The 25,533-nt window shown below is 57.5% G+C and overlaps 1 protein-coding gene across 1 annotated transcript; it reads left to right on the forward strand.

Annotated features, from left to right (window-relative positions):
* Window positions 1-15,648: 15,648 nt before the first annotated feature.
* Window positions 15,649-22,655, forward strand: calhm1b (calcium homeostasis modulator 1b). Its single transcript, XM_085994141.1, has 2 exons — window positions 15,649-16,200; window positions 20,392-22,655. The coding sequence occupies exons 1-2, from the start codon at window positions 15,649-15,651 to the stop codon at window positions 20,875-20,877; spliced, it is 1,038 nt and encodes a 345-aa protein (XP_085850267.1). The 3' UTR covers window positions 20,878-22,655.
* Window positions 22,656-25,533: the final 2,878 nt, after the last annotated feature.

Here is a 25,533-nt window from a genome sequence, read left to right on the forward strand (position 1 = left end):
GCGGGGCCCGAGGACAGCTCAGGGTAAAGAGCGCGGGGCCCGGGGAGAGCTCAGGGTAAAGAGCGCGGGGCCCGGGGACAGCTCAGGGTAAAGAGCGCGGGGCCCGGGGACAGCTCAGGGTAAAGAGCGCGGGGCCCGGGGACAGCTCAGGGTAAAGAGCGCGGGGCCCGGGGACAGCTCAGGGTAAAGAGCGCGGGGCCCGGGGACAGCTCAGAGTAAAGAGCGCGGGGCCCGGGGACAGCTCAGGGTAAAGAGCGCGGGGCCCGGGGACAGCTCAGGGTAAAGAGCGCGGGGCCCGAGGACAGCTCAGGGTAAAGAGCGCGGGGCCCGGGGACAGCTCAGGGTAAAGAGCGCGGGGCCCAGGGACAGCTCAGAGTAAAGAGCGCGGGGCCCGAGGGCAGCTCAGGGTAAAGAGCGCGGGGCCCGGGGACAGCTCAGGGTAAAGAGCGCGGGGCCCAGGGACAGCTCAGAGTAAAGAGCGCGGGGCCCGAGGGCAGCTCAGGGTAAAGAGCGCGGGGCCCGAGGGCAGCTCAGGGTAAAGAGCGCGGGGCCCGGGGACAGCTCAGGGTAAAGAGCGCGGGGCCCGGGGACAGCTCAGGGTAAAGAGCGCGGGGCCCGGGGACAGCACAGGGTAAAGAGCGCGGGGCCCGGGGACAGCTCAGGGTAAAGAGCGCGGGGCCCGGGGACAGCTCAGGGTAAAGAGCGCGGGGCCCGGGGACAGCACAGGGTAAAGAGCGCGGGGCCCGGGGACAGCTCAGGGTAAAGAGCGCGGGGCCCGAGGACAGCTCAGGGTAAAGAGCGCGGGGCCCGGGGACAGCTCAGGGTAAAGAGCGCGGGGCCCGAGGACAGCTCAGGGTAAAGAGCGCGGGGCCCGAGGACAGCTCAGGGTAAAGAGCGCGGGGCCCGAGGACAGCTCAGGGTAAAGAGCGCGGGGCCCGAGGGCAGCTCAGGGTAAAGAGCGCGGGGCCCGGGGACAGCTCAGGGTAAAGAGCGCGGGGCCCGGGGACAGCTCAGAGTAAAGAGCGCGGGGCCCGGGGACAGCTCAGGGTAAAGAGCGCGGGGCCCGGGGACAGCTCAGGGTAAAGAGCGCGGGGCCCGAGGACAGCTCAGGGTAAAGAGCGCGGGGCCCGGGGACAGCTCAGGGTAAAGAGCGCGGGGCCCGGGGACAGCTCAGAGTAAAGAGCGCGGGGCCCGGGGACAGCTCAGGGTAAAGAGCGCGGGGCCCGGGGACAGCTCAGGGTAAAGAGCGCGGGGCCCGAGGACAGCTCAGGGTAAAGAGCGCGGGGCCCGGGGACAGCTCAGGGTAAAGAGCGCGGGGCCCGAGGACAGCTCAGGGTAAAGAGCGCGGGGCCCGGGGACAGCTCAGGGTAAAGAGCGCGGGGCCCGAGGACAGCTCAGGGTAAAGAGCGCGGGGCCCGAGGGCAGCTCAGGGTAAAGAGCGCGGGGCCCGGGGACAGCTCAGGGTAAAGAGCGCAGGGCCCGGGGACAGCTCAGGGTAAAGAGCGCGGGGCCCGGGGACAGCTCAGGGTAAAGAGCGCGGGGCCCGGGGACAGCTCAGGGTAAAGAGCGCGGGGCCCGGGGACAGCTCAGGGTAAAGAGCGCGGGGCCCGAGGACAGCTCAGGGTAAAGAGCGCGGGGCCCGGGGACAGCTCAGGGTAAAGAGCGCGGGGCCCGGGGACAGCTCAGGGTAAAGAGCGCGGGGCCTGAGGACAGCTCAGGGTAAAGAGCGCGGGGCCCGGGGACAGCTCAGGGTAAAGAGCGCACGGCCCGGGGACAGCTCAGGGTAAAGAGCGCGGGGCCCGGGGACAGCTCAGGGTAAAGAGCGCGGGGCCCGGGGACAGCTCAGGGTAAAGAGCGCGGGGCCCGAGGACAGCTCAGGGTAAAGAGCGCGGGGCCCGAGGACAGCTCAGGGTAAAGAGCGCGGGGCCCGGGGACAGCTCAGGGTAAAGAGCGCAGGGCCCGAGGACAGCTCAGGGTAAAGAGCGCAGGGCCCGGGGACAGCTCAGGGTAAAGAGCGCGGGGCCCGGGGACAGCTCAGGGTAAAGAGCGCGGGGCCCGGGGAGAGCTCAGGGTAAAGAGCGCGGGGCCCGAGGGCAGCTCAGGGTAAAGAGCGCGGGGCCCGAGGACAGCTCAGGGTAAAGAGCGCGGGGCCCGGGGACAGCTCAGAGTAAAGAGCGCGGGGCCCGGGGACAGCTCAGGGTAAAGAGCGCGGGGCCCGGGGAGAGCTCAGGGTAAAGAGCGCGGGGCCCGAGGACAGCGCAGGGTAAAGAGAGCGGGGCCCGGGGACAGCTCAGGGTAAAGAGCGCGGGGCCCGGGGACAGCTCAGGGTAAAGAGCGCGGGGCCCGGGGACAGCGCAGGGTAAAGAGAGCGGGGCCCGAGGACAGCTCAGGGTAAAGAGCGCGGGGCCCGAGGACAGCTCAGGGTAAAGAGCGCGGGGCCCGAGGACAGCTCAGGGTAAAGAGCGCGGGGCCCGGGGACAGCGCAGGGTAAAGAGCGCGGGGCCCGAGGACAGCTCAGGGTAAAGAGCGCGGGGCCCGGGGACAGCTCAGGGTAAAGAGCGCGGGGCCCGGGGACAGCTCAGGGTAAAGAGCGCGGGGCCCGAGGACAGCTCAGGGTAAAGAGCGCGGGGCCCGGGGACAGCTCAGGGTAAAGAGCGCGGGGCCCGAGGACAGCTCAGGGTAAAGAGCGCGGGGCCCGAGGACAGCTCAGGGTAAAGAGCGCGGGGCCCGGGGACAGCTCAGGGTAAAGAGCGCGGGGCCCGGGGACAGCTCAGGGTAAAGAGTGCGGGGCCCGGGGACAGCACAGGGTAAAGAGCGCGGGGCCCGGGGACAGCTCAGGGTAAAGAGCGCGGGGCCCGGGGACAGCTCAGGGTAAAGAGCGCACGGCCCGGGGACAGCTCAGGGTAAAGAGCGCGGGGCCCGGGGACAGCTCAGGGTAAAGAGCGCGGGGCCCGGGGACAGCTCAGGGTAAAGAGCGCGGGGCCCGGGGACAGCTCAGGGTAAAGAGCGCGGGGCCCGGGGACAGCTCAGGGTAAAGAGCGCGGGGCCCGAGGACAACTCAGGGTAAAGAGCGCGGGGCCCGGGGACAGCTCAGGGTAAAGAGCGCACGGCCCGGGGACAGCTCAGGGTAAAGAGCGCGGGGCCCGGGGACAGCTCAGGGTAAAGAGCGCGGGGCCCGGGGACAGCTCAGGGTAAAGAGCGCGGGGCCCGGGGACAGCTCAGGGTAAAGAGCGCGGGGCCCGGGGACAGCTCAGGGTAAAGAGCGCGGGGCCCGGGGACAGCTCAGGGTAAAGAGCGCACGGCCCGGGGACAGCTCAGGGTAAAGAGCGCGGGGCCCGGGGACAGCTCAGGGTAAAGAGCGCGGGGCCCGGGGACAGCTCAGGGTAAAGAGCGCGGGGTCCGGGGACAGCTCAGGGTAAAGAGCGCGGGGCCCGAGGACAGCTCAGGGTAAAGAGCGCGGGGCCCGGGGACAGCTCAGGGTAAAGAGCGCGGGGCCCGAGGACAGCTCAGGGTAAAGAGTGCGGGGCCCGGGGACAGCTCAGGGTAAAGAGCGCGGGGCCCGGGGACAGCTCAGGGTAAAGAGCGCGGGGCCCGAGGACAGCTCAGGGTAAAGAGCGCGGGGCCCGAGGACAGCTCAGGGTAAAGAGCGCGGGGCCCGGGGACAGCACAGGGTAAAGAGCGCGGGGCCCGGGGACAGCTCAGGGTAAAGAGCGCGGGGCCCGGGGACAGCTCAGGGTAAAGAGCGCGGGGCCCGGGGACAGCTCAGGGTAAAGAGCGCGGGGCCCGAGGACAGCTCAGGGTAAAGAGCGCGGGGCCCGGGGACAGCTCAGGGTAAAGAGCGCGGGGCCCGGGGACAGCTCGGGGTAAAGAGCGCGGGGCCCGGGGACAGCTCAGGGTAAAGAGCGCGGGGCCCGAGGACAGCTCAGGGTAAAGAGCGCACGGCCCGGGGACAGCTCAGGGTAAAGAGCGCGGGGCCCGAGGACAGCTCAGGGTAAAGAGCGCGGGGCCCGGGGACAGCTCAGGGTAAAGAGCGCGGGGCCCGAGGACAGCTCAGGGTAAAGAGCGCGGGGCCCGAGGACAGCTCAGGGTAAAGAGAGCGGGGCCCGAGGACAGCTCAGGGTAAAGAGCGCGGGGCCCGAGGACAGCTCAGGGTAAAGAGCGCGGGGCCCGAGGACAGCTCAGGGTAAAGAGCGCGGGGCCCGAGGACAGCTCAGGGTAAAGAGCGCGGGGCCCGAGGACAGCTCAGGGTAAAGAGCGCGGGGCCCGGGGACAGCTCAGGGTAAAGAGCGCGGGGCCCGGGGACAGCTCAGGGTAAAGAGCGCGGGGCCCGGGGACAGCTCAGGGTAAAGAGCGCGGGGCCCGGGGACAGCTCAGGGTAAAGAGCGCGGGGCCCGAGGACAGCTCAGGGTAAAGAGCGCGGGGCCCGGGGACAGCTCAGGGTAAAGAGCGCGGGGCCCGGGGACAGCTCAGGGTAAAGAGCGCAGGGCCCGGGGACAGCTCAGGGTAAAGAGCGCGGGGCCCGGGGACAGCTCAGGGTAAAGAGCGCGGGGCCCGAGGACAGCTCAGGGTAAAGAGCGCGGGGCCCGGGGACAGCTCAGGGTAAAGAGCGCGGGGCCCGGGGACAGCTCAGGGTAAAGAGCGCGGGGCCCGAGGACAGCTCAGGGTAAAGAGCGCGGGGCCCGGGGACAGCTCAGGGTAAAGAGCGCGGGGCCCGGGGACAGCTCAGGGTAAAGAGCGCGGGGCCCGAGGACAGCTCAGGGTAAAGAGCGCGGGGCCCGAGGACAGCTCAGGGTAAAGAGCGCACGGCCCGGGGACAGCTCAGGGTAAAGAGCGCGGGGCCCGGGGACAGCTCAGGGTAAAGAGCGCGGGGCCCGAGGACAGCTCAGGGTAAAGAGCGCGGGGCCCGGGGACAGCTCAGGGTAAAGAGCGCGGGGCCCGGGGACAGCTCAGGGTAAAGAGCGCGGGGCCCGGGGACAGCTCAGAGTAAAGAGCGCGGGGCCCGGGGACAGCTCAGGGTAAAGAGCGCGGGGCCCGAGGACAGCTCAGGGTAAAGAGCGCGGGGCCCGAGGACAGCTCAGGGTAAAGAGCGCGGGGCCCGGGGACAGCTCAGGGTAAAGAGCGCGGGGCCCGGGGACAGCTCAGGGTAAAGAGCGCGGGGCCCGGGGACAGCTCAGAGTAAAGAGCGCGGGGCCCGGGGACAGCTCAGGGTAAAGAGCGCGGGGCCCGAGGACAGCTCAGGGTAAAGAGCGCGGGGCCCGGGGACAGCTCAGGGTAAAGAGCGCGGGGCCCGAGGACAGCTCAGGGTAAAGAGCGCGGGGCCCGGGGACAGCTCAGGGTAAAGAGCGCGGGGCCCGGGGACAGCTCGGGGTAAAGAGCGCACGGCCCGAGGACAGCTCAGGGTAAAGAGCGCGGGGCCCGGGGACAGCTCAGGGTAAAGAGCGCGGGGCCCGGGGACAGCTCAGGGTAAAGAGCGCACGGCCCGGGGACAGCTCAGGGTAAAGAGCGCGGGGCCCGGGGACAGCTCAGGGTAAAGAGCGCGGGGCCCGAGGACAGCTCAGGGTAAAGAGCGCGGGGCCCGGGGACAGCACAGGGTAAAGAGCGCGGGGCCCGGGGACAGCACAGGGTAAAGAGCGCGGGGCCCGGGGACAGCTCAGGGTAAAGAGCGCGGGGCCCGAGGACAGCTCAGGGTAAAGAGCGCGGGGCCCGGGGACAGCTCAGGGTAAAGAGCGCACGGCCCGGGGACAGCTCAGGGTAAAGAGCGCGGGGCCCGGGGACAGCTCAGGGTAAAGAGCGCGGGGCCCGAGGACAGCTCAGGGTAAAGAGCGCGGGGCCCGGGGACAGCACAGGGTAAAGAGCGCGGGGCCCGGGGACAGCACAGGGTAAAGAGCGCGGGGCCCGGGGACAGCTCAGGGTAAAGAGCGCGGGGCCCGAGGACAGCTCAGGGTAAAGAGCGCGGGGCCCGGGGACAGCTCAGGGTAAAGAGCGCGGGGCCCGGGGACAGCTCGGGGTAAAGAGCGCGGGGCCCGGGGACAGCGCAGGGTAAAGAGCGCGGGGCCCGGGGACAGCTCAGGGTAAAGAGCGCGGGGCCCGGGGACAGCTCAGGGTAAAGAGCGCGGGGCCCGAGGACAGCTCAGGGTAAAGAGCGCGGGGCCCGAGGACAGCTCAGGGTAAAGAGAGCGGGGCCCGAGGACAGCTCAGGGTAAAGAGCGCGGGGCCCGAGGACAGCTCAGGGTAAAGAGCGCGGGGCCCGAGGACAGCTCAGGGTAAAGAGCGCGGGGCCCGAGGACAGCTCAGGGTAAAGAGCGCGGGGCCCGAGGACAGCTCAGGGTAAAGAGCGCACGGCCCGGGGACAGCTCAGGGTAAAGAGCGCGGGGCCCGGGGACAGCTCAGGGTAAAGAGCGCGGGGCCCGGGGACAGCTCAGGGTAAAGAGCGCGGGGCCCGGGGACAGCTCAGGGTAAAGAGCGCGGGGCCCGGGGACAGCTCAGGGTAAAGAGCGCGGGGCCCGAGGACAGCTCAGGGTAAAGAGCGCGGGGCCCGAGGACAGCTCAGGGTAAAGAGCGCACGGCCCGGGGACAGCTCAGGGTAAAGAGCGCGGGGCCCGGGGACAGCTCAGGGTAAAGAGCGCGGGGCCCGAGGACAGCTCAGGGTAAAGAGCGCGGGGCCCGAGGACAGCTCAGGGTAAAGAGCGCGGGGCCCGAGGACAGCTCAGGGTAAAGAGCGCGGGGCCCGGGGACAGCTCAGGGTAAAGAGCGCGGGGCCCGGGGACAGCTCAGGGTAAAGAGCGCGGGGCCCGAGGACAGCTCAGGGTAAAGAGCGCGGGGCCCGGGGACAGCTCAGGGTAAAGAGCGCGGGGCCCGAGGACAGCTCAGGGTAAAGAGCGCGGGGCCCGGGGACAGCTCAGGGTAAAGAGCGCGGGGCCCGGGGACAGCTCAGGGTAAAGAGCGCGGGGCCCGGGGACAGCTCAGGGTAAAGAGCGCGGGGCCCGAGGACAGCTCAGAGTAAAGAGCGCGGGGCCCGAGGACAGCTCAGGGTAAAGAGTGCGGGGCCTGGGGACAGCTCAGGGTAAAGAGCGCGGGGCCCGGGGACAGCTCAGGGTAAAGAGCGCGGGGCCCGGGGACAGCTCAGGGTAAAGAGCGCGGGGCCTGAGGACAGCTCAGGGTAAAGAGCGCGGGGCCCGAGGACAGCTCAGGGTAAAGAGCGCGGGGCCCGGGGACAGCTCAGGGTAAAGAGCGCGGGGCCCGAGGACAGCTCAGGGTAAAGAACGCGGGGCCCGAGGACAGCACAGGGTAAAGAGCGCGGGCCCCGGGGACAGCTCAGGGTAAAGAGCGCGGGGCCCGAGGACAGCTCAGGGTAAAGAGCGCGGGGCCCGGGGACAGCTCAGGGTAAAGAGCGCGGGGCCCGGGGACAGCTCAGGGTAAAGAGCGCGGGGCCCGGGGACAGCTCGGGGTAAAGAGCGCGGGGCCCGGGGACAGCTCAGGGTAAAGAGCGCGGGGCCCGGGGACAGCTCGGGGTAAAGAGCGCGGGGCCCGGGGACAGCTCAGGGTAAAGAGCGCGGGGCCCGGGGACAGCTCGGGGTAAAGAGCGCGGGGCCCGGGGACAGCTCAGGGTAAAGAGCGCGGGGCCCGGGGACAGCTCAGGGTAAAGAGCGCGGGGCCCGAGGACAGCTCAGGGTAAAGAGCGCGGGGCCCGGGGACAGCTCAGGGTAAAGAGCGCGGGGCCCGGGGACAGCTCAGGGTAAAGAGCGCGGGGCCCAAGGACAGCTCAGGGTAAAGAGCGCGGGGCCCGAGGACAGCTCAGGGTAAAGAGCGCGGGCCCGGGGACAGCTCAGAGTAAAGAGCGCGGGGCCCGGGGACAGCTCAGGGTAAAGAGCGCGGGGCCCGGGGACAGCTCAGGGTAAAGAACGCGGGGCCCGGGGACAGCTCAGGGTAAAGAACGCGGGGCCCGAGGACAGCACAGGGTAAAGAGCGCGGGGCCCGGGGACAGCTCAGGGTAAAGAGCGCGGGGCCCGAGGACAGCTCAGGGTAAAGAGCGCGGGGCCTGGGGACAGCTCAGGGTAAAGAGCGCGGGGCCCGGGGACAGCTCAGGGTAAAGAGCGCGGGGCCCGGGGACAGCTCAGAGTAAAGAGCGCGGGGCCCGGGGACAGCTCAGGGTAAAGAGCGCGGGGCCCGGGGACAGCTCAGGGTAAAGAGCGCGGGGCCCGGGGACAGCTCAGGGTAAAGAACGCGGGGCCCGAGGACAGCTCAGGGTAAAGAGCGCAGGGCCCGGGGACAGCTCAGGGTAAAGAGCGCGGGGCCCGGGGACAGCTCAGGGTAAAGAGCGCGGGGCCCAAGGACAGCTCGGGGTAAAGAGCGTGGGTCACGGGGACAGCTCAGGGTAAAGAGCGCGGGGCCCGAGGACAGCTCAGGGTAAAGAGCGCGGGGCCCGAGGACAGCTCAGGGTAAAGAGCGCGGGGCCCGAGGACAGCTCAGGGTAAAGAGCGCGGGGCCCGGGGAGAGCTCAGGGTAAAGAGCGCGGGGCCCGGGGACAGCTCAGGGTAAAGAGCGCGGGGCCCGAGGGCAGCTCAGGGTAAAGAGCGCACGGCCCGGGGACAGCTCAGGGTAAAGAGCGCGGGGCCCGGGGACAGCTCAGGGTAAAGAGCGCGGGGCCCGAGGACAGCTCAGGGTAAAGAGCGCGGGGCCCGAGGACAGCTCAGGGTAAAGAGCGCGGGGCCCGAGGACAGCTCAGGGTAAAGAGCGCGGGGCCCGAGGACAGCTCAGGTTAAAGAGCGCGGGGCCCGGGGACAGCTCAGGTTAAAGAGCGCGGGGCCCGGGGACAGCTCAGGGTAAAGAGCGCGGGGCCCGGGGACAGCTCAGGTTAAAGAGCGCGGGGCCCGAGGACAGCTCAGGGTAAAGAGCGCGGGGCCCGGGGACAGCTCAGGGTAAAGAGCGCGGGGCCCGGGGACAGCTCAGGGTAAAGAACGCGGGGCCCGAGGACAGCTCAGGGTAAAGAGCGCGGGGCCCGAGGACAGCTCAGGGTAAAGAGCGCGGGGCCCGAGGACAGCTCGGGGTAAAGAGCGCGGGGCCCGGGGACAGCTCAGGGTAAAGAGCGCGGGGCCCGGGGACAGCTCAGGGTAAAGAGCGCGGGGCCCGAGGACAGCTCAGGGTAAAGAGCGCGGGGCCCGGGGACAGCTCAGGGTAAAGACCGCGGGGCCCGGGGACAGCTCAGGGTAAAGAGCGCGGGGCCCGGGGACAGCTCAGGGTAAAGAGCGCGGGGCCCGGGGACAGCTCAGGGTAAAGAGCGCGGGGCCCGGGGACAGCTCAGGGTAAAGAGCGCGGGGCCCGAGGACAGCTCAGGGTAAAGAGCGCGGGGCCCGGGGACAGCTCAGGGTAAAGAGCGCGGGGCCCGGGGACAGCTCAGGGTAAAGAGCGCGGGGCCCGGGGACAGCTCAGGGTAAAGAGCGCGGGGCCCGGGGACAGCACAGGGTAAAGAGCGCGGGGCCCGGGGACAGCTCAGGGTAAAGAGCGCGGGGCCCGAGGACAGCTCGGGGTAAAGAGCGCGGGGCCCGGGGACAGCTCGGGGTAAAGAGCGCGGGGCCCGGGGACAGCTCGGGGTAAAGAGCGCAGGGCCGCTGAATTCCAAAAGAACAGCAAAAGCAAGGAGTGACGTCACGTGACTGCAGGTAGCTGATTGGTGGGTGAGTATTAGCGCTTTATTCTCTCTAATGTAACCAGATAAACTAATTAATATAACTATAGATAATTGTGTGAATAAAGACTTTAACTAAGAGAGTGAGAGAAACAGCCGGAGATAAAGGTAGGCCTGGCTTTTAAGACTCTTAGAGGGAACAATTGGGTGGGGCCCATTTTGGGGCGTTAACGTCGCCGGGGCAATAATTCTAGCGCCCTGAAAAAGTTAGCGACCCTCAGCCATAAATTCGGTTGTAGCACCCCAAGCAGGAGGTGGGCACTACTGGAACGCTCTCCACCTCCCACTTGGCGCGCTACAACTGAATTTCCCAGCATGTCACTGCAGGCCTCCACCCCTGCTAGACCACCGGGGAGCGGGGTGCCGTGAAAACAGCCCGGCACTCAAGAGGCTGAGTGATCGTGGCCGGCATCCTGAGAAACAAAGGGGGCAGGTGCTGGCAGTCGGCCCCCCAAAATAATGGCCGCCGACACCAGCCCTTTAAGTAGCGCCGCCGCCGCTGCCAAACCGCCCCTTGATCCTGTCGGGCATATCGTCCGGCGATAGGTCAGGGGGCACAAAGGAAGTTTGCGGCCGGGACGTGAGCGGGGCGCTGCACACGGCGATGACGTCATTGTCGGAGGCGCAGCATTGCGGGGTGCTACCGACTACCGACGCCGCTAACCTCCCACTGAATTTCACAGGAGGCATTAGCGGCGCTGCGCCCAGGCGCTAGGGGGCACTAACAAGAGCCGCAAACCAACCCAATTTCTTCCCCTTAGTCTTACGTTTATTTCTGTAAGTTAGTTAATAGTCTATTAAATAGAGGCGTGGCAGGGCACCTCAGTCCTGTGGAATGCACATCCTGTGCCATGTGGGAAATCCAGGACGCTTCCCGTGTCCTGGACAAACACGTGCGCAGGAAGAGTCATCAGCTGGAGGGGCTCGAGCTTGAGCAGCAGCTGGAGTCACTGCGGAGCATCCGCGAGGCTGAGAGCCGTGGATAGCACATTTCAGGAGGTGGTCACCCCACAGCTAAGGAGTGCGCAGGCAGAGAGGGACTGGGTGACTGCCAGACAGAAGAGGAGGACCAGGCAGGTAGTGCAGGAGTTCCCGGAGTTCATCGCGCTCTCCAACCAGTATTCTGTTCTGAGTATTGGTGAGGGCGATGGTTCCTCTGGGGAGTGCAGCCAGAGACAAGGCCACGGCACCACTGGTGGCTCAGCTGCACGGCGGGGGGCGGGGTGGGGGGGGGGGGAAGAAAAAGATTGGGAGTGCAATAGTGGTAGGAGATTCAATAGTTAGGGGTGCAGACAGGCGTTTCTGCGACCGCAGACATGACTCCAGGATGGTATGTTGCCTCCCTGGTGCCAGGGTCAAGGATGTCACTGAGCGACTGCAGGACATTCTGAGGGGGGAGGGTGAACAGCCAGAGGTCATGGTCCATATCGGTACCAACGACATAGATAGAAAGAGGGATGAGGTCCTGCAGGCAGACTATAAGGAGCTAGGAAAGAGATTAAAAAGCAGGATCTCAAAGGTAGTAATCTCCAGATTACTCCTGGTGCCACGTACTAGTGAGTACAGGAATAGGAGGATAGAGCAGATGATGAGATGGTGCAGGAGGGAGGGCTTCAGATTCCTGGGGCATTGGGGCCAGTTCTGGGGGAGGTGGGACTTGTACAGGCCGGATGGGTTGCACCTCAACAGGGCCGGAACCAATATCCTCGTGGGGAGGTTTGCTAATGCTGTTGGGGAGGGTTTAAACTAATTTGGCAGGGGGATGGGCACCAGGATGTAACATTAGAAAGGGGAAATAAAGTGCTCAACGGATTGGGAGAGGCAGAGAGCGCTAATGTAAGAAATCGTAAGGTATTAGGTGGGGTCAATCTAAGAGAGAATACAGGATGGTCTAAGATGGGTTTACAGTGTATGTATGTGAACGCACAAAGCGTAGTGAACAAGGTAAGTGAGCTGCAGGCACAAATAGCCACATGGGAATATGATGTTGTGGCAATAACTGAGACCTGGCTCAAAACAGGGCAGGATTGGGTATTACATATTCCTGATTATAAGATGTTCAGAAAAGATAGGGAAGGAAAGAAAGGAGGTGGTGTGGCAGTATTGGTTAAGGAGAATGCTACAGTGCTGGAAAGGTCAAGGACAGAATCTATATGGCTAGAGTTAAGACATAATAGAGGTGCCATTACACTACTAGGTGTATTCTATAGACCACCAACTAATGCGAAAGATATAGAGGAGCAAATTTGCAGAGAAATGACAGAGAGGTGCAAGAACTATAGAGTAGTGATAATGGGGGACTTCAACTATCCTAATATAGACTGGGATAGTAATAATGTAAAGTGCAGAGAAGGGGAAGAATTTCTGAAGTGTGTTCAGGAGAACTTTCTTGATCAGTACGTTTCCGGCCCGACGAGGGAGGAGGCATTGCTGGATCTGGTTCTGGGGAATGAGGTAGGTCAAGTGGAGCAAGTGTCAGTGGGGGAACATTTAGGGAACAGTGATCATAGTATCATAAGGTTTAGATTAGCTATGGAAAAGGACAGGGAGCAATCTCGAGTAAGAATGTTAGAACATAAGAACATAAGGAATAGGAGCAGGAATAGGCCCCTTGGCCCCTCGAGCCTGCTCCGCCACTCGGCCCCTCGAGCCTGCTCCGCCACTCGGCCCCTCGAGCCTGCTCCGCCACTCGGCCCCTCGAGCCTGCTCTGCCACTTGGCCCCTCGAGCCTGCTCCGCCATTCAATAAGATCATGGCTGATCTTGGGCTCAAAGCCACTTCCCTGCCCGCTCCCCATAATCCTTCACTCCCTTATCCTGCAAAAATCTGTCTATCTCCACCTTAAATGTATTTAATGACCCAGCCTCCACAGCTCTCTGGGGCAGAGAATTCCACAGATTTACGACCCTCTGAGAGAAGAAATTCCTCCTCATCTCAGTTCTAAAAGGGCGACCCTTTATTCTGAGACTGTGCCCCCAAGTTCTAGATTTCCCCCACGAGGGGAAACATCCTCTCTGCATCTACCCTGTCGAGCCCCCTCAGTATCTTATATGTTTCAATAAGATCACCTCTCGTTCTTCTAAATTCCAATGAGTATAGGCCCAGCCTGCTCAACCTTTCCTCATAAGTCAACCCCCTCATCTCTGGAATTAACCTAGTGAATCGTCTCTGAACTGCCTCCAATGCAAGTCTATCCTTCCTTAAATAAGGAGACCAAAACTGTACGCAGTACTCAAGGTGTGGTCTCACCAATACCCTGTACAGTTGTAGCAGGACTTCCCTGCTTTTATACTCCAGCCCCCTTGAAATAAAGGCCAACATTCCATTTGCCTTTTTGATTACTTGCTGTACCTGCATGCTAACTTTTTGTGTTTCATGCACAAGGACCCCCAGGTCCCTCTGAACTGTAGCATTTTGTAATCTCTCTCCATGTAAATAATAGTTTGCTTTTTTATTTTTCCTGCCAAAGTGGATAACCTCGCACTTTCCCACACTATACTCCATCTGCCAAATGTTTTCCCACTTACTTAGCCTGTCTATATCACTTTGCAGATTCTTTGAGTCCTCTGCAAAACTTGCTTTCCCACCCATCTTCGTATCATTCGCAAACTTGGCTACATTACACTCGGTCCCTTCATCCAAGTTATTAATATAGATTGTAAATAGTTGAGGCCCCAGCACTGATCCCTGTGGTACCCCACTAGTTACTGTTTGCCAACCAGAAAATGACCCATTTATCACGACTCTCTGTTTTCTGTTAGTTAGCCAATTCTCTATCCGTGCTAATATAGTACCCCCAACTCCGTGAGCTCTTATCTTATGCAGTAACCTTTTATGTGGCACCTTATCGAATGCCTTCTGGAAATCCAAATACACCACATCCACTGGTTCACCCTTGTCCACCCTGCTCGTTACATCCTCAAAGAACTCCAGCAAATTTGTTAAACATGAATTCCCTTTCCTAAAACCATACTGACTCTGTTTGACTGCATTATGATTTTCCAAATGCCCTGCTACTGCTTCCTTAATGAAGGACTCCAGCATTTTCCCAATGACAGATGTTAGGCTAACTGGTCTATAGTTTCCTGCTTTCTGTCTCCCTCCTTTCTTAAATAGGGGTGTTACAATAGCAGTTTTCCAATCTGCTGGGACCTCTCCAGAGTCCAGGGAATTTTGGTATATTGCAACCAATGCATCCACTATCTCTGCAGCCACTTCTTTTAAGATCCTGGGATGCTGGCCATCTGGTCCAGGGGACGTGTCATCTTTAACTAGGGGAAGGCCAATTTCACTGTTAGGGGGCCTATATACTACTCCCACCAGTGTTTTCTGCCCCTTGTTATTGCTTATCTCCACCCATACTGATTCTACTTCCTGATCTTCCGAGCCGAGACCCTTTCTCACTACTGTCCTTATGTCATCCTTTATTATCAGGGCTACACCCCCCCTTTTCCATTCTGCTTGTCTTTACGAAATCTCAAGTAACCTGGAACATTTAGTTCCCAATCACACAGAATCACAGAAACCCCACAGTGCAGATAGAGGCCATTTCGGCCCATCGAGCCTGCACCGACACATATCCCACCCGATCCCCGTAACCCCTACACCAACACAAACACATATCCCACCCGATCCCCGTAACCCCACTCTTGGCCACCTTGCAACCATGTCTCTGTAAAGGCTATTAGATCAAACCCATTTATCTCTAATTGTGCCACTAGTTCGTCTATCTTGTTATGAATGCTTCGTGCATTCAGATAAAGAGCCTTTAATTATTTTTTTTTACCATTATTCCCTGCTTTGACCTTATTCTCTGCTGCACTGCTACCATTAAACTCTCTGTCCCTTCCTGTCACCCTCTGCTTATTTTTACCCAAATCGCTACATTGCTCTATTGCCTTGACCTTTATCTTTAGATTTCTAAATTTCCCGTCACCTGATCCCTCTCTGCCTTTTTAGTTTAAAGCCCTATCTACAGCCCTAGTTATTCGATTTGCCAGGATGCTGGTCCCAGTCTGGTTTAAGTGAAGCCCGTCCTGACGGAACAGCTCCCTCTTTCCCCAGTCCTGGTGCCCGTGCCCCATGAATTGAAACCCCTTTTCCCCACACCACTCTTTGAGCCACACATTTTACTCTCTGATCTGCTTGACCCTATGCCAATTTGTGCGTGGCTCAGGTAGTAATCCAGAGATTATTACCCTTGTGGTTCTGCTTATTAATTTAGACCCTAGCTCCTCAAACTCCCTCAGCAGAACCTCATTCCTAGTTCTACCTATGTCGTTGGTTCCTACATGGACTACAACAACTGTATCCTCCCCCTCCCACTCCAAGTTCTTCTCCAGTTGCGAGGAGATATCCTTAACCCTGGCACCGGGCAGGCAACACAACCTTTGGAACTCTCGCAGCTGCAGAGAACAGTATCTATCCCTCTGACTATACTGTCCCCATCTGCTACCACATTCCTTCCTTATGGCTCCCTGTACCACAGTGCTGTGGTCAGTTTGCCCATCCTCCCTGCAGTCCTTTTCCTCACCCTTACAGGTAGAAAGCACCTGGTACCTGTTGGACAAGGTCCAGGGCTGAGGCTCCTCCATCACTACATCCTGGGTCCCCATACCTGCCTGACTCGTGGTCACACCCTCCTGTCCCTGACCACTGACAACACACCCCTCCCCTAAAAAATGACAGTGTGTGAAGTCACAGGACAGATCCACCTGTGTGGGTCTCACTGGGGTGTGGCTATGGGAGGAGACTGTGAATAGCATAGCAGAGGGAGCCAGACAGAGGGAGAGATAGAGAGATACAGAGACAGGGAGAGAGAGAAACAGGGAAAGAGAGAATAAGAGTTAGAGAGAGTGAGAGTGAATTACATTGCAGAGAGAGATCGGGAGGAGAGATTGGGAGACAGGAGGAGGGAAGGGACTCTGACTATTCCGGGCGGGTGAGAGTAAGGCAGCAGGAAGATGGATAAGTTCCGGATGATATTCCAGTTTCTGCAGTCTAACCAGGAGTCCTTCATGAACGGGATGTGCGGGATCCTGGCTCTGGCCAGTGCCCAGGTATACTCGGCCTTCGAGTTTAACTGCCCGTGCCTGCCCCGGTACAACCTGCTGTACGGGCTGGGCATGATGTGGGTGCCGCCACTGGTGCTCTTCCTGCTGGGCTTTGTACTCAATAACCAGGTGTCGGTGCTGGCCGAGGAGTGGCGGCGGCCGGCGGGGCAGCGGGCCAAGGACGCGGGGGTTCTGCGCTACATGTTCTGCTCCATGGCGCAGCGAGCGCTCATCGCCCCGGTGGTGTGGCTCAGCGTCACCCTGCTGGACGGCAAGTGCTTCATCTGCGCCTTCAGCGAGGGGCTGGACCCCCGCACACTCGGCACCAACATGTCGGGGCCGCTCCCGGGACAGCCCGAGCTCCGCCGGCTCCTCGCCACCGTCCCCTGCCAGGACATCTTCAACCATCAGGCCGGCATCTCCCGGGAGGCGGCCTGGCGATACCTGCGCTGCCTGTCCCAGGTGAGTGCTGGCTGGGCCAGGCTGGAGCAGAGAAAGAGAGAGAGAGAGAAAGGGGGAATTAGAGACTGTAGGGGGAGCTTTACTCTGTATCTAACCCGTGCTGTTCCTGCCCTGGGAGTGTTTGATGAGACAGTGTAGAGGGAGCTTTACTCTGTATCTAACCCGTGCTGTACCTGCCCTGGGAGTGTTTGATGGGACAGTGTAGAGGGAGCTTTACTCTGTATCTAACCCGTGCTGTATCTGCCCTGGGAGTGTTTGATGGGACAGTGTAGAGGGAGCTTTACTCTGTATCTGACCCGTGCTGTACCTGCCCTGGGAGAGTGTGATGGGACAGTGTAGAGGGAGCTTTACTCTGTATCTAACCCGTGCTGTACCTGCACTGGGAGTGTTTGATGGGACAGTGTAGAGGGAGCTTTACTCTGTATCTGACCCGTGCTGTTCCTGCCCTGGGAGTGTTTGATGAGACAGTGTAGAGGGAGCTTTACTCTGTATCTGACCCGTGCTGTACCTGCCCTGGGAGTGTTTGATGGGACAGCGTAGAGGGAGCTTTACTCTGTATCTAACCCGTGCTGTATCTGCCCTGGGAGTGTTTGATGGGACAGTGTAGAGGGAGCTTTACTCTGTATCTAACCCGTGCTGTTCCTGCCCTGGGAGTGTTTGATGAGACAGTGTAGAGGGAGCTTTACTCTGTATCTGACCCGTGCTGTACCTGCCCTGGGAGTGTTTGATGGGACAGTGTAGAGGGAGCTTTACTCTGTATCTAACCCGTGTTGTACCTGCCCTGGGAGTGTTTGATGGGACAGTGTAGAGGGAGCTTTACTCTGTATCTAACCCGTGTTGTACCTGCCCTGGGAGTGTTTGATGGGACAGTGTAGAGGGAGCTTTACTCTGTATCTAACCCGTGCTGTCCCTGCCCTGGGAGTGTTTGATGGGACAGTGTAGAGGGAGCTTTACTCTGTATCTAACCCGTGCTGTACCTGCCCTGGGAGTGTTTGATGGGACAGTGTAGAGGGAGCTTTACTCTGTATCTAACCCGTGCTGTACCTGCCCTGGGAGTGTTTGATGGGACAGTGTAGAGGGAGCTTTACTCTGTATCTAACCCGTGCTGTCCCTGCCCTGGGAGTGTTTGATGGGACAGTGTAGGGGGAGCTTTACTCTGTATCTAACCCTTGCTGTATCTGCCCTGGGAGTGTTTGATGGGACAGTGTAGAGGGAGCTTTACTCTGTATCTAACCCGTGCTGTACCTGCCCTGGGAGTGTTTGATGGGACAGTGTAGAGGGAGCTTTACTCTGTATCTAACCCGTGCTGTACCTGCCCTGGGAGTGTTTGATGGGATAGTGTAGAGGGAGCTTTACTCTGTATCTAACCCGTGCTGTGCCTGCCCTGGGAGTGTTTGATGGGACAGTGTAGAGGGAGCTTTACTCTGTATCTAACCCCATGCTGCACCAGCCCTGGGAGTGTTTGATGGAACAGTGTAGAGGGAGCTTTACTCAGTATCTAACCCGTGCTGTTCCTGCCCTGGGAGTGTTTGATGAGACAGTGTAGAGGGAGCTTTACTCTGTATCTAACCCGTGCTGTACCTGCCCTGGGAGTGTTTGATGGGACAGTGTAGAGGGAGCTTTACTCTGTATCTAACCCGTGCTGTATCTGCCCTGGGAGTGTTTGATGGGACAGTGTAGAGGGAGCTTTACTCTGTATCTGACCCGTGCTGTACCTGCCCTGGGAGTGTTTGATGGGACAGTGTAGAGGGAGCTTTACTCTGTATCTGACCCGTGCTGTTCCTGCCCTGGGAGTGTTTGATGAGACAGTGTAGAGGGAGCTTTACTCTGTATCTGACCCGTGCTGTACCTGCCCTGGGAGTGTTTGATGGGACAGTGTAGAGGGAGCTTTACTCTGTATCTAACCCGTGCTGTATCTGCCCTGGGAGTGTTTGATGGGACAGTGTAGAGGGAGCTTTACTCTGTATCTAACCCGTGCTGTTCCTGCCCTGGGAGTGTTTGATGAGACAGTGTAGAGGGAGCTTTACTCTGTATCTGACCCGTGCTGTACCTGCCCTGGGAGTGTTTGATGGGACAGTGTAGAGGGAGCTTTACTCTGTATCTAACCCGTGTTGTACCTGCCCTGGGAGTGTTTGATGGGACAGTGTAGAGGGAGCTTTACTCTGTATCTAACCCGTGTTGTACCTGCCCTGGGAGTGTTTGATGGGACAGTGTAGAGGGAGCTTTACTCTGTATCTAACCCGTGCTGTCCCTGCCCTGGGAGTGTTTGATGGGACAGTGTAGAGGGAGCTTTACTCTGTATCTAACCCGTGCTGTACCTGCCCTGGGAGTGTTTGATGGGACAGTGTAGAGGGAGCTTTACTCTGTATCTAACCCGTGCTGTACCTGCCCTGGGAGTGTTTGATGGGACAGTGTAGAGGGAGCTTTACTCTGTATCTAACCCGTGCTGTCCCTGCCCTGGGAGTGTTTGATGGGACAGTGTAGGGGGAGCTTTACTCTGTATCTAACCCTTGCTGTATCTGCCCTGGGAGTGTTTGATGGGACAGTGTAGAGGGAGCTTTACTCTGTATCTAACCCGTGCTGTACCTGCCCTGGGAGTGTTTGATGGGACAGTGTAGAGGGAGCTTTACTCTGTATCTAACCCGTGCTGTACCTGCCCTGGGAGTGTTTGATGGGATAGTGTAGAGGGAGCTTTACTCTGTATCTAACCCGTGCTGTGCCTGCCCTGGGAGTGTTTGATGGGACAGTGTAGGGGGAGCTTTACTCTGTATCTAACCCTTGCTGTATCTGCCCTGGGAGTGTTTGATGGGACAGTGTAGAGGGAGCTTTACTCTGTATCTAACCCGTGCTGTACCTGCCCTGGGAGTGTTTGATGGGACAGTGTAGAGGGAGCTTTACTCTGTATCTAACCCGTGCTGTACCTGCCCTGGGAGTGTTTGATGGGACAGTGTAGAGGGAGCTTTACTCTGTATCTAACCCCATGCTGCACCAGCCCTGGGAGTGTTTGATGGAACAGTGTAGAGGGAGCTTTACTCAGTATCTAACCCGTGCTGTACCTGCCCTGGGAGTGTTTGATGGGGACAGTGTAGAGCGAGCTTTACTCTGTATCTAACCCGTGCTGTACCTGCCCTGGGAGTGTTTGATGGGACAGTGTAGAGGGAGCTTTACTCTGTATCTAACCCGTGCTGTACCTGTCCTGGGAGTGTTTGATGGGACAGTGTAGAGGGAGCTTTACTCTGTATCTAACCCGTGCTGTACCTGTCCTGGGAGTGTTTGATGGGGACAGTGTAGAGCGAGCTTTACTCTGTATCTAACCCGTGCTGTACCTGCCCTGGGAGTGTTTGATGGGATAGTGTAGAGGGAGCTTTACTCTGTATCTAACCCGTGCTGTGCCTGCCCTGGGAGTGTTTGATGGGACAGTGTAGGGGGAGCTTTACTCTGTATCTAACCCTTGCTGTATCTGCCCTGGGAGTGTTTGATGGGACAGTGTAGAGGGAGCTTTACTCTGTATCTAACCCGTGCTGTACCTGCCCTGGGAGTGTTTGATGGGACAGTGTAGAGGGAGCTTTACTCTGTATCTAACCCCATGCTGCACCAGCCCTGGGAGTGTTTGATGGAACAGTGTAGAGGGAGCTTTACTCAGTATCTAACCCGTGCTGTACCTGCCCTGGGAGTGTTTGATGGGGCAGTGTAGAGGGAGCTTTACTCTGTATCTAACCCGTGCTGTACCTGCCCTGGGAGTGTTTGATGGGACAGTGTAGAGGGAGCTTTACTCTGTATCTAACCCGTGCTGTACCTGCCCTGGGAGTGTTTGATGGGGCAGTGTAGAGCGAGCTTTACTCTGTATCTAACCCGTGCTGTACCTGCCCTGGGAGTGTTTGATGGGACAGTGTAGAGGGAGCTTTACTCTGTATCTAACCCGTGCTGTACCTGTCCTGGGAGTGTTTGATGGGACAGTGTAGAGGGAGCTTTACTCTGTATCTAACCCGTGCTGTACCTGTCCTGGGAGTGTTTGATGGGACAGTGTAGAGGGAGCTTTACTCTGTACCTTACCACTGCCTCAGGCTGACTGGCAGTGGGTGCCTGAAGTAAGAACCAGCTGTATTTCTTGGGATTGAGGAGTGGGCTGGTGTTCGGATCTGGCATGTAGCTGAGGCTCTGAATGAGATTGTTTCTACTGTTCTCCCGCAGGCTCTGGGTTGGTGCTTCATTTTGGTGATGACATTCTTGGCTTTCCTGGTGAGAGCGATGCGACCTTGCTTCACCCAAGTTGCCTTCCTCAAGACAAAATACTGGTCTCATTACATTGACATTGAACGCAAGCTCTTTGAGGAAACGTGCACTGAGCACGCCAAGAGCTTCGCCAAGGTCTGCATCCAGCAGTTCTTCGAGGGGATGCAGGATGAGATGACCAGGGGTTACAGCCACTTCCAGCCACCAAGGCTCACTGACACCGAGATTGGCGAAGAGCAGGAGAAGCTCTTTGGGATCACGGACAGCGAGAATATGAATAAACTGCTGAAGAACTGGCACAAGTGCAAGCCGCCATTGAACGTGAACATGTGCACGAAGGAGGGCGCTCAGCAGAACGGCCGTGCTGATCTGGTGCCAAATATCAAGCTCAACAATTGGACCCAACCACGAAGGGAGAATGTCGTCTTCTACAGCAAGGTCTGAACGATCGTCTGCCTCGAGATTTTTGCTACAGCCTGTTTATACTGTTTGATGGTACAGCCACTGCCCTGATTGGATGTTCCTTGGCTTGGACACCAGCCCAGGAGGAGGATGCTATGACATGGCTGCAACCTCCATTACCATGGTAACAGTTTGGTTGCTGGGTTACTGTTACCTGGGGCGGGACACTGAAGCCTGGGATGGAGGGTGGGTTATAACATTCCCATGTGGGTTTCTTATGGATTTACAGGCCCACCTTCAACGTGTCAGATTGCCAGTTCATTTGTGCGGCGGTTACAAAGATCCATTGTATTCTCCCCCAATGCACTAAGAGTTTAATTAAGGTTTACATTAAGTTGGCCATACAGGAGAGGGAAGTGAGCTCACAGCAGGGAATCCACAGGAATATAGCCACTAACAGGAAGCATGGGTTCCAACTCAAGCCTGGATATTTTAAATAGTTAGAACTTGGATGGAATACCAAAAGGCCATTGTGGGCAGTGAGCGTGTTGTCTCCACAGATCATCGTGGAGCTGTTTGCTCCTGGACTCTGCCTGTCCACTCAATCTCCTGCAGGAGCCAGTGCTCCGGGAACAAACCTCTTTGAAATTTCTCTCGCTGACTCCTGATGTAATCCGGCGAGATGCCAGAGAATGTGCCTAACATAAATCTACAGTGTTTACCCCAGTGAGTCGCATTCCACAGATGACATTCCGGACAAACTGTTAAAACTAATGAAATGTTCAAAAACTAGAGGATCTCATTTAAAAAAGACACCAATTATGTAACTCGGGCAGAACTATTTTACCCAAAGGCTGATGTTATGAAATTTTGATCGAGTGCAGAGCCGCACGCTCCGGGCGAGCACACCCGAAATTCAAGTGTGTTCTCCCCACAATTCGCTGTCCATATATCAGCCTTGGCTCAGTGGGTAATCAGAGATCGTGAGTTCAACACCCACACCAGGACATGAGCACATAATCCAGGCCGACACTCCAGTGCACATTGAGGGAGTGCTGCACTGTCGGAGGTGCTGTCTTTCGGATGAGATGTTAAATTGAGGCTCCGTCTGTTCTCTCAGGTGGCCGTAAAAGATCCCATTACACTACTGGAAGAGCAGGGGCGTTCTCCCTGGCCTCAAGGCCAATATTTATCCCTAAACCAAAAACAGACCAACTAGTCATTTGTCTCGTTGCTATTTGTGGGACCTTGCTGTGCACAAATTATTTTCCTAACAGTGACTACACTTCAAGTCATTCCTTGGGCTGTGAAACAGTTTGGGACATCCCCAGGGTGTGAAAAGCACAGTATAAATACAAGCTCATTCTTTTCCATGTCTGAAGAAGCGATATGGTAAGAAAGTGGGAAGCTGGGAGTGAGATTAACCAGAAAGGGACAGGGTTTTGCTATTCTGGTGTTCCCTGCACTCCTGTATCCTGTGACTGTGCATAGCCTGTGGGAAGGAGAGCTCGATGGGGCGAATGACCTTTTCTCATTCCACACGTTCCGTGAAACCGTAGGTGGGAAATGTAGGCCCTGATTGTATTTGTATGTGTGTTTAGATTCTTTAGACAACTGTCTGCCACAAACCATTAGAAACTGGCAACCAAAGTGCAATTGATATTTGTTAAATTATATTTAAGGTCAGTAGGAATGTTACAGGCTCAATGGGAAACCTCCCATCATTTCATGTGACAAAGTCTTCAACTCTTAACTGAACTGAACAAATTCTTGTATTGTGGGAAATGTCCCAATAAACAGGACCAACTGTCCCAAGTAACGATGTTTGTCTGATTCTTTGCGTTGCACCTGATTTCTGATGATGAAGGAACAGGGTTGCTTCGGAGCTGTTTGGGCTCCAAGACGACAGGACTGGTGGTGGAAGATCAGAATCAAATGATTGCTCAGTCCTCACATCCTTGAGCCCAGGATGGTGTGCAGCATTCCAGGCGTTTGACCAACCAGCCCAGCTCATTGAGGTACCTGGAAGTGGAGCTGGAAGGTCACCAGTGCTCTGTGCAGGGTTACCTGTGAGTGCCTGAGGCATTTACCAAGCTAGGGTTAGGCGAGTGACGAGTGTCTGTCCAGGGAGTGAGTGTCTACTGTGTCACAGACACACCCACTGTGGGTTCCTTTGGTTTGAGGACTCTGAATCATGGCGATGGCCCACACAACTCCGACTCCCGGACTGAGTAGTCTCTGTGCGATTATTGCGCCAAGTCAGTCCCAACCCATGAAACTTCTAAGCAACTCGGTTAAAGGGACACTCCACCCAATCTGTTAAAGGCAGATTTCTGTTTTCATTTAGGATCTTCCTAGACTCATAGAAACACAGAAGATAGGAGCAGTAGGCCATTCGGCCCCTCGAGCCTGCTCCACCATTCAATAAGATCATGGCTGATCATCCAAATTCAGTACCCTGTCCCTGCCTTCTCCCCATATCCCTTCAGCCTCAAGAAATATATCCAATTCTTTCTTGAATATATTTAATGAACTGGCCTCCACCGCCCTCTGTGGCAGAGAATTCCACAGGTTCACCACTCTCTGGGTGAAGAAATTCCTCATTTCAGTCCTAAATGGCCTACCCCTTATCCTTAGACTATGACCCCGGGTTCTGGACTCCCTGGCCATCAGAAACATCCTTCCTGCATCTAGTCTGTCCAGACCTGACAGAATTTTATAGGTTTCGATGAGATCCCCTCTCAATCTTCTAAACTCCAGTGAGTATAAGCCCAATCGACACAATCTCTCCTCATACGTCATTCCTGCCATCCCAGGTATCAGCCTGGTGAATCTTCGCTGCACTCCCTCCATGGCAAGAACGTCCTTCCTCAGGTAAGGTGACCAAAACTGCACACAATACTCAAGGTGCAGTCTCACCAAGGCCCTGTACAACTGTAGCAAGACATCCTTGTTCCTGTACTCGAACCCTCTTGCTACGAAGGCCAACATACCATTTGCCTTCTTAACCGCCTGCTGCACCTGCATGCTTACCTTCAGCGACTGGTGCACAAGAACACCCAGGTCTCTTTGAACTTCCCCTTCTCCCAATCTATTGCCATTCAAATAATAATCTGCCTTCCTGTTTTTGCCACAAAAGTGGATAACCTCACATTTATCCACATTATAGTGCATTTGCCATGTTTCTGCCCAATCACCCAACCTGTCCAAATCGTACTGGAGTTTCACGACATCCTCCTCACAGCTTACCCTCCCACCCAGCTTTGTGTCGTCTGCAAATTTGGAGGTATTACATCCAATTCCCTCGTCCAGATCATTAATATATATTGTGAACAGCTGGGGTCCTAGGACCGATCCTTGCGGTACCCCACTAGTCACTGCCTGCCACTCGGAAAACGACCCATTTATTCCAACTCTTTGCTTTCTGTCCGCCAACCAGTTCTCTATCCAAGTCAATACCTTGCCCCCAATCCCATGTGCCTTAATTTTGCACGCTAATCTCTTATGTGGGACCTTATCGAAAGCCTTCTGAAAGTCCAAATACACATCCACTGGTTCTCCCTTATCTATTTTACCAGTTACATCCTCAAAAAATTCCAGATTAGTCAAGCATGATTTACCTTTTGTAAATCCATGTTGACTTTGTCCGATCCTGTCACTGCTTTCCAAGTGCTCTGCTATTACATCTTTTATAATAGGCTCTAGCATTTTCCCCACTACCGATGTCAGGCTTACCGGTCTATAATTCCCCGCTTTGTCTCTACCACTTTTTTTGAATAGTGGGGTAACATTAGCTACCCTCCAATCCATGGGTACCGTTCCAGAGTCTATCGAGTTCTGGAAGATGACCAGCAATGCATCTACTATCTCTAGGGCCACCTCCTTAAGTACCCTGGGATGTAGACCATCAGGCCCTGGGGATTTATCGGCCTTCAGTCCCATCAATTTTCCTAACACCATTTCCCTACAAATACTGATTTCTTTCAGTTCCTCCCTTTCATCAGACCCTATGTTCCCCGGCATCTCTGGGAAGTTATTTGTGTCCTCCTTTGTGAAGACAGAACCAAAGTATGTATTTAGTTGGTCTGCCATTTCCTTGTTTCCCATTATAAATTCCCCTGATTCTGACTGTAAGGGACCTACGCTTGACTTCACCAATCTTTTTCTCTTCACATATCTATAAAAGCTTTTACAGTCAGTTTTTATGTTCCCTGCTAGCTTACTCTCATATTCTATTTTCCCTTTCTTAATTAATCCCTTTGTCCTCCTTTGTTGACTCCTAAACTGCTCCCAATCCTCAGGATTATTGCTTTTTCTAGCCAATTTATATGTCCTCTCCTTGGATCTTATGCTATCCCTAATTTCCCTTGTTAGCCACGGTTGAGTCACCTTTTTTGTTTTATTTTTATGCCAAAGTGGGATGAACAAATTCTGTAGCTCATCCATTCGGTCTTTGAATGTTTGCCATTGCCTATCCACCGTCAACCCTTTGAGTGACATTCCCCAATCAATCCTACCCAACTCGCTCTTCAGACCATCGTAGTTTCCTTTATTTAAATTGAGGACACTTGTCTCTGAGTCAACTACTTCATTCTCCATCTTAATGAAGAATTCGATCATATTATGATCGCTCCGACCCAAGGGGCCTCGTACAACAAGATTGCTAATTAATGCTCGATGGCCAAACCCAATTCCCAG

This window comes from Somniosus microcephalus, chromosome 8 (assembly GCF_052327205.1).
Source record: "Somniosus microcephalus isolate GS21.2 chromosome 8, FLI_Smic_1.0, whole genome shotgun sequence".
Taxonomy (NCBI): Eukaryota; Metazoa; Chordata; class Chondrichthyes; order Squaliformes; family Somniosidae; genus Somniosus; species Somniosus microcephalus.